This window comes from Miscanthus floridulus, chromosome 13 (genome assembly GCF_019320115.1).
Source record: "Miscanthus floridulus cultivar M001 chromosome 13, ASM1932011v1, whole genome shotgun sequence".
Lineage (NCBI taxonomy): Eukaryota > Viridiplantae > Streptophyta > Magnoliopsida > Poales > Poaceae > Miscanthus > Miscanthus floridulus.
Genome location: NC_089592.1, coordinates 24,158,007 through 24,166,887, shown reverse-complemented (window position 1 = coordinate 24,166,887; position 8,881 = coordinate 24,158,007). Strand labels below are relative to the sequence as shown.

Genomic DNA, 8,881 nt, shown 5'->3' with positions numbered 1-8,881 from the left:
TCGTTAGTCCCGGGTGCGAAAAATACCGGGACTAAAGCCAAATTTCGAAGTGGATCAAATGTCGTTTCTCTACTAGTGATCGTTCTGCGCGCGTGCAGCCAAGGCGAGTCAATGAGAGCAGTATCGGCTTGGCGACGGGCGGCGTATAGCGCGACCAAGGTACCACGTGAAGCGACAGTGAGGCAGAGCTGATAGGACCTGTGCGAAGTGCGCGTGCATGCGGTGGCAAGCAGCCGAGGCCTCCGTGGTGACCGCAGTCAGCGTTGGCTTGTCTGAAATAGGTGACGATCACAATTTTAAAAGCGATCGCAAAACTCTCTCCGATTGTCCAAACGCCGAACCAATTCTTTTAAACGCAAGATGGTACGTAAGACTACCGACCCATGTTTTATTGCCGTTCACAAAACGTTCTATAGCCTTTTTATTTTAACAAGAATTCGATTAGGATAATAAACAATGCTATGTGACACAAAACGTAACATTCGCTTTCTTGTTTCATATAAATGTTTCAAGGACCGAACATTGCTTTATCATTCATGTTATACACATATGCACAAAACCATGATGCTCATGCGATGTTTAGCAAAACAGTGCAATGTAACACCGAGGGTGTTACACGAAGGCGGCTGCGAGCGCTCGAGGGAGGAGTAGGGATGCGGCGCAGGGTACGGCTCGGCTTATATGGGGCTGGGCAGCCTAGGGCGCAAGCTACCGAGGGGGAGGCGAACAGTGGGGGAGGTGGAAACCGCGTCGGGTATGAGCGGGAGGAGAGGGACGGGTCTGACAGGGCGGCCCCACCTATCGGCGTCGGCGAGAACGGGGCCGGGGTGGCAGAGAGAGCGGGGCGCGGGCGTGGCTTCGGCCTGGGCCGGTCGTGGGAGTGGGCCTACGGGCCGCGCTGCTGGGCTGCGGAAGGAGAGAGCAGCCGAGCTGGGCCGGCTTGTGCAGTGAGGAAACAAGGCCGAACGAATGGAGCGGGCCTGCGCGGGGGAATGAGAAAAATAGCCAAAGGCCCACTGGGCTGAAATAGAGAGAGAAGGAGAGAGGAGTAAAGAAACTCTTTTGCCCATTTTTCTTTTTCAATCCAAATGCAAATATGATCCTCATCAAATTCAAATAAAATTTTGAATATGTTTTTCAAAAATAAATTTTTACATCTTTTCAAATGCTTTGATTTCTTTTTTTTCTTTTTTTTTCAAAGCCAATTTCAAATTTACTTTTCAAGAGCATTTTGAATGTTTTCAATTTGAATCAAATCAACTCAATACAAAGAAGCAAATGCACCGGCATGTATGCACATCCATGTTGCTAGCTTATGATGAATTTTGATTTAATGAAAATTTTTATTTTCCTATATTTCATGTGCACAAAAATTCACAAATAAATTATTTCAACTCTAGTTTCAAAAGAGGCAAATTTTAGGGTGTTACAAATCTGCAGAGGACAAGGTCAGAAGCTCTTAGTAATTTTTATCATGTAAAATCAGTGGTTGGTGGAGCGTGTCAACGACACTGGCTGCATGTTAATTAACTTGCTAGTAGACGCCATCATGCCATATTAATCCTAGCGAACAAATGGAACCTATTGGCCGGACATCAATCTAGTACTCACAAAATTAAAACTCCATCACATTACATAGCGCCGGCGGCATGGGAGATCATAAACAACATTACATAGCGCACATAGGTAATAGGTTACTGATGATGATGTGTAGTGTCGTGCAACCGCTTCGTGAGTCTATATAGAGCCAGTGATCTAGGCAATCTTCTCCAAGCAACTACCCACGGAGCCAGCAGCTCTCTAAAGCCTCTCCTGCTTCACATTGATCTAACGGCCCCAGCAGCCACCCAGAGATGGCCACCAGCGGCCCCGTCCCTCTGGTCTCACAGGTGCAGCAGCGCAAGCCACAGACATACACCCCGAGCCCATGGGGTGACTTCTTCCTCCACCACATCCCATGCACTCCATCACAGGTACATGCTCCATATGCTACAAAACTAATTAAACATGTCATTTGGCTCTCATCACATCGCTGCAGGAAAAGGTGCCAAAACCGCCAACACTTTGTTGATGTGTAGGGATCGATTATTATCAAGGGTGTGATTGATTGATTGAATATATCCCAACAAACCAAACCCACCAATAGGATACAAGTTCATGGTGATTTGTTGCCTATATATACAGCCTTTCTGAGCTAGTTCCGCCCATGCAAGAAAATTCTTCCTCAGCCTGGTTCACAGGATACGTATATAGAGAGAGAGAGATTTTGGACGTTTGCCTCAGGCCAGAATCACTGGACACTAGCTTCACCACTTAATGTTATATTGGTGCTGATGAGCATATACAAAATGGTCCAATGTTTTTCTAAAAACATATTAAGGAACAACATGATAAATAAACATCTCTCTATATATAAGAGGATATAGTTGCACATGATAATAGGCACCTTGATTTTTTTTAGATAATGGAACCATATGTTCCGGCTTCAGCTTCTCACAAAAGAGAAGCATCAGACCAAGCTTATTACACACTCACTCCAAACGAAACTCACACAGGTGCCAACTAGTTCCCAAGGCGACTACTAAAGTTCCAACCATTTGAAGCAAAAATAAACATGGCTTTTGACTCTAAATTTCTGCACACATCTTGGATAAGCACCCTGTGTTCATCCAGCCCTTGCAATGGAGCCCAAAATCAGAGCCAGTATTGTCGCCCTAAAGAGTACTTGCAAAAATGTTTTTGGTTGACATTTATTAAACACCAAATCATTCCTTGTGAGCCAAATAACCCAACAAAGGGCTGCTGCACCTGTCAATAATAAGAGATTGTGTTTTTGTTGACCCAATTTAGACCAACCTCCAAACATATGGGCTATGTTCCTCGGTGGTCTCAAACCAAAAACCCAGTGAACCATACGCCATAGAGCCTTAGCGACAATACAATCGAAGAATAAATGTTTTATGGTTTCCGTGCTACTGCAAAAGCTGCAAACCTTACTACCATTCCAATTTCTTTTGGCCAGATTATCCTTGATGATGATCAATTTTTATCTCATGTAACATGTTCTCATGTGAGCAACCAAACACCGTCTCACATCGATCTGTGAGGCTAAGCAGGTAGCAACGAAACAAAGAGAAAATGCATACACCCAGCCTGGTTGAGCTGCTGACCTCCATCAACATCTAGGTGTCTCTTCAAGTAGAATCTGGCTCATTGTGTTGTGCATATGAAAGGATTCGTTTGCACACTGACATTTACACTACAGAGAGATTAACTATAACATTAGAAATATCTTTCTTGCAGTATTTGATGATGAAGGATAAGGTCAAAATAATGAAGGAGGAGGTGAAGAAAATGCTACTGGATGCTGATTCTTTTGATTTGTCTGATAAGTTAGACTGTATTGATACACTAGAACGGCTTGGATTGGATTATCACTATACCAAGGAGATTGATAAATTAATGTGCAATGTCTTCAAAGCTAGGGATCAAGATCTTGATCTTCTTACAACCTCAAATCTTTTCTATTTGCTTAGGAAGCATGGATATCATATTTCTTCTGGTAAGATTCCAGACATATTTTATTTTGCTATTTAATTGTCGTATATTACTTAGATGGAACTTCATATGACTTCAGAAGGACTTTTATGGTATACACACCTTCCACCGAAGCAACAAAGAGGTTTTTATTACTTCAAATAGTGTGGCGATACATATGCTCAAGTGTTAAATGTAGTATCTGCTTATAAAGATGACACAAGACAGCCTCCAACTGTTAGTTTCAAAGATGGTTTCTATTTTTTCTTAAAATAATAAAAATCTAGTTTAATCACTAAAGAATCATCATAACTAATTTATTTTAGATTAGGTAAATATGTAAGTATCAGTTTATTTTTTAAAATGTTATCTATTAGTTAATGATATATTTAGACTTTTTTTGAGGCAAAAACTGTGGGGGAGATCTATTTAGATTTATTTTGAACTTACTTATTTTTTTCTACTATTTTATTCCTTGTACTGAAACTTGAAGAAGATGAACGAATAAGATTCAAATAACTATGAAAAGAGCATAGCATATAGATGACATCTTTAGAAAAAAAATTGTACAGCTTTCACATTTCTCTGATTTAAGATACAAAACTACTTACTAATTTTTAGAGGTAAAACAAGAATTTTTTTATTTTCAAAAATAGAAAACCACCTTTGAAACAAGAGAGAAGACCAAATTTGCTCGATTTCGGTAGTTGGAGAGCATCCAGTACCTAGTTTCATCCTTCAAAGTTGAAAATCGAACTACCGTTCAAGTTGAAGACTAAACAATGGACTTTATACTATTATTCTGTCACTGCCATCTCTTACAATTGTTTCATAGTCCATACTTCTGGCCATCAATATAATTGATGTCTCATGTGTTTTAAATGTCACAGATGTATTTTTGAAGTTCAGAGATGACAAAGGAAATATTGTAACAGATGATGCAAGATGTTTATTGAGAATGTATGAAGCGGCATATCTTAGAGTGAAAGGGGAAGAAGTGCTTGACAATATTCTTATTTTCACCAAGAGTCAGCTTCAGTATATTGTAGACGATCTCGAACCACAATTGAAAGAAGTGAAATATGCATTGGAAACACCTCTTTTTAGAAGGCTCAAAAGAGTACAAGCGAGGCAATATATCTCAATATACGAGAAAAATACTACACACAATAATATGCTCCTAGAGTTTTCAAAGTTAGACTTCAACATTTTGCTAACCCTATATTGTGAGGAGCTAAAAGATCTTACACTGTAAGAGCCATCATTAATAGCATAGTGATGTTGTACTAAGTTCTCTCATTACCATTATTTCTAGATATCTTCTCATGCCCTATGTATATTTACATCTGGTGGAAAGAGTTCCAAACACATGCTAACACGTCAATCTACGCACGAGATAGGATGGTGGAGATGCATTTCTGGATGATGGGAGTATTCTTTGAGCCCCAATATTCCTATTCACGAAAGATGCTTACACAATTGATTATGATTGTGTCTGTACTCGATTACTTGTATGACAATCATTGCACCACAGAAGAAGGCAATGTCTTCACTGCAGCACTGCAAAGGTTTGCAACACTTCTGTCCATATTCATCATGTTGCTTATAGGGTAATAAATTTATATAGTCCCAATTATTTATTTGTATGGAAAGCTCATGTCTCTAGAAGTTCTATTTTCAATACATAATGTTAATATAATCATAAGTTTCATAAATGACAGGTGGGATGAAGAAGCAGTAGAGCAATGCCCAACATACTTGAGGACGTTATATATAAATATACTTACCACCGTAAAAGCCATTGAGGAGGGGTTGAATCTTCAAAACAACAAACATGCCAAGTTGGTTAAAGGACTGGTATGTCTTACTGAAACAAGATTAAAATGGAGAAACAATTGTATATATCCCTAGGAGGAAAATTATCGTGATTGACATATCTAAAAGCCATCAAGGTTATATTATGTGTGTATGTCCAAATGTTCATTGTGCATCCTAGTGATTGACATATTTATAATCTTACTATGGTACAATGCGATCTAAAATTAATTTAGAGCAACATGATTGTCACTACTTTATTTTTATTCAATATATACTAATCAAACAAGTGTGCAACATCTAAAGTAATTTAGTTCTAATAATTTTGCTTGATCTAATATTAGCTACTACATCCAAAATTTGGGGCTTATGATTATGAAATGCCTGGCTTAATTCTTGAAAAAAAATTTGTTCAACAATTATTCAGATTATATGCATGCATAGTAGATAAAAGTTGTATCAATGGATCCACATTATATTCCACACGTCTTTCAATACAAATTTATTTTTATTGTAACCAATGATATCTTATAAGAGTTTAGTGACAAGTATAGTTTAAAAAGTAACAACATCTGTGACATAAAATAAACACATTATGAAAATATACTCTATGGTACATTTAATGATACTAGTTTGATATAATAAATCTTGATGTTTTTTCTACGAATTTGGTCAAAGTTTAAAAAGTTTGACTTAAGACAACTCCAGGAATCTATTTAGTCACGGACAGAGGGAGTAGTGTGCACTTAACTATATATCCTTGAGCTCTTATCAAGAAAAAAAACTACATATTTTATATTTATCTGCTGACATATTTTTGAGGAAAAAATCTGTCAATTTTTTTGATGTTGCGAATGTTGTTCTTTCATGTTGTTAATGTTGTTATTTGATGTTGCAAATGTTGTAGAGGAGGAAATATGACAAGTTGTATAAGATGTTGCGGATGATATTTTATCATGTTTCAAACATTGTTCATGCATGTTGTATGCTTCATTGTTTCAGTCATATGCAACATCGGAGGATAACATGTGCAACATCAGAGAATAACATGTGCAACATTATAAAATTCGACATATTTTACCATTCAAAATATGTCGACAGATAAATAGATATTCCCAAAAAAAACTATATGTCCTTGGGCTCAATTCTTTCTAAGTTGACTTGGTTGCAGCAAATTTATTTTTGGAAAGAGTTTGTCCGACCATCCTCAACTATTGTGTTATTCCAATTAGCCCCTCGATCGGAAAATTGGATTATATTTTTATACTCCTCCAACTCTTTAAACCATCCGATTTACCTCCCTCAGCTTGTCCGATTTTTTAGAAAAGGGAATATATTAATATCCCAGCTTCTGCATCGACTAATGCATATGGCTGTTCGTTATTACAAGCGAGAGCAAAACGGTCCAGGAATCTCAAAAACAAAGTTTTGAGCCATAAAGACAACAAAAAAAGTTTTCAAAAGCCACAACTAAAATGCAAGCCTGTTGGCAAATCTCCAGTCGTGTCTTGCAAACACCTCCATCGCGGCAATCTCAATAGTCCTACATCCCATCTTCAACAAATGGCAATCCTCCTCCTTCTGTATTAGGGACCAGTACCTGGTCCAGTATGTCCCCTTGAAGATAACATGCAAATAAGATGGTGCTAGAGCCTTGTCAAACATAATATCATTCCGGGTTAACCAAATCGCCCAACAAATGGCATTTGCACCCACAAGAATTTGTGATTTCATTTTTCTATTTATCCCTTCCAACCAACTTGTAAACAAATTGTGTACACTAGTTGGAGGTATTAGGTTAAAGGAAACATGAACAATTCTCCACATAAATTTAGCAAAATGACAGTCAAAGAGTAGATGTTGTATGGATTCGTTCAAGGAACAGAAACAACACTTTCTATCTCCCTGCCACTGCCGCCTTGCTAAATTATCTTTTATTAAAATTACACCCTTGTACAGGTACCACATAAAGACTTTGATTTTGAGAGGTAGTTTAAGTTTCCAAATTAAAGTGTTAAATGGTAAAGCTTGTGCTCCTAACAAAGCTCTGTACATGAAACTGACTGAGAACAGCCCATTCTGATGTAGCCCCCACACAAAGCGATCTCTCTGGTTTCTTTGGTGTACATCTGCAACCATAGCCACCACATTGTGCCACGCTTGCAAATTAGCACCCATCAGCGATCTCCTGAAAGCTACATTTAACGGTTCGTGGACATCACTGACCTTGCAGATGCACTTTTCTTCCTCACAATGTTATATAGTGCAAGAAAGAGCGTTTTAAGTCGGCGTGGTCTTATCCACGAATCCTCCCAAAAACACACTTGAGACCCATCACCTAGTTCAAACCTACCCATCGAAAGGAAGTCACCCTTGACCTTCATGAGGCTAGCCCAAAACTAAGATTCTCCGGGCATGTATTGAACCTGTGTCAAAGATTTGTCCCTTAAATATTTATTCGTAAGCAATTGTTGCCAAACCCCGTCTCCATTTAACAATTTAAAGAGTCATTTGCTTAGGAGACACTTATTGTGAACATCTAGATTTAGGACTCCCAATCCTTCTTGGTCTTTTGGTGTACACACTACCTCCCACTTTGTCAATCTATATTTTTTCTTATGCTCATCACTCTGCCAAAAAAACGGGATCTAAAATAGTCCCACTTCTTCAAAACCCCTCTAGGTATTTCAAAAAATGACATCATGAACATGGGAAGACTACTTAGAACAGAGTTAATAAGAACAAGCCTCCCTCCTACTGATAACATCTTACCCCTCCAACAGCTCAATCTCTTTTGAAATCTTTCTTCAACATGTTTCCAGTCCTTATTCATGAGTTTTCTATGGTGCATAGGAATTCCTAGGTATGTAAACGGGAACGATCCTACATTACACCCAAAAATTTGTGCATACTCGTTTTGATTATCTTTGGCTGCTCCGTTGCAAAACAATTCGCTCTTATGGAAATTGATCTTGAGTCCTAAATGTTGTTCAAAAGCACAAAGCAGAAGCTTCATGTTTTTGGCCCTCTCTAGATCATTGTCCATAAAGATATTAGTGTCATCCGTGTACTGAAGGACTGAAAGACCATCATCTACCAAATGCGGCACAACCCCTTAGACTTGTTCAGCCTCTTTTGCTCGTAAAATAAGAATAGCCAGCATATCAACCACTATATTAAAAAAGATTGGAGATAACGGATCCCCCTGACGTACTCCTTTTTTTGTTTGGAAATAATGGCCTAAATTATCATTGACCTTTACTACAACACTCCCTCTAGTCATGACTTTTGCAATCCATTCACACCAAGAATCCTTTCATTCTAAGGACTTATTGTATAAAAGGCCACTTTAGTTTGTCATATACTTTTTCGAAGTCTAGTTTTAAAATCACTCCATCTTGTTTTTTCCTATGTAACTCATGAATTGTTTCATGTAGGATCACAACTCCATCCATTATATATCTCCCCGGAATGAAGGTTGTCTGAGACGGACCCATCAACTTATCAGCCACTTTCAAAATTCTATCAT

The 8,881-nt window shown here is 38.4% G+C and overlaps 1 protein-coding gene across 1 annotated transcript; it reads left to right on the top strand.

Annotated features, from left to right (window-relative positions):
- Nucleotides 1-1,853: 1,853 nt before the first annotated feature.
- Nucleotides 1,854-7,344, top strand: LOC136499595 ((E)-beta-caryophyllene synthase-like). The gene is made up of 6 exons (XM_066495196.1): nucleotides 1,854-1,973; nucleotides 3,304-3,562; nucleotides 4,428-4,787; nucleotides 4,883-5,105; nucleotides 5,259-5,394; nucleotides 7,312-7,344. The coding sequence occupies exons 1-6, from the start codon at nucleotides 1,854-1,856 to the stop codon at nucleotides 7,342-7,344; spliced, it is 1,131 nt and encodes a 376-aa protein (XP_066351293.1).
- Nucleotides 7,345-8,881: the final 1,537 nt, after the last annotated feature.

Bases quoted from the DNA above. Each gene is read 5' to 3' on its own strand.
- LOC136499595 (XM_066495196.1), top strand. From the start codon at position 1,854: ATGGCCACCAGCGGCCCCGTCCCTCTGGTCTCACAGGTGCAGCAGCGC. The intron at 3,563-4,427 runs GTAAGATTCCAG...TAAATGTCACAG, and splicing joins TGGATATCATATTTCTTCTG to ATGTATTTTTGAAGTTCAGA. The intron at 4,788-4,882 runs TGTAAGAGCCAT...TGTATATTTACA, and splicing joins GGAGCTAAAAGATCTTACAC to TCTGGTGGAAAGAGTTCCAA.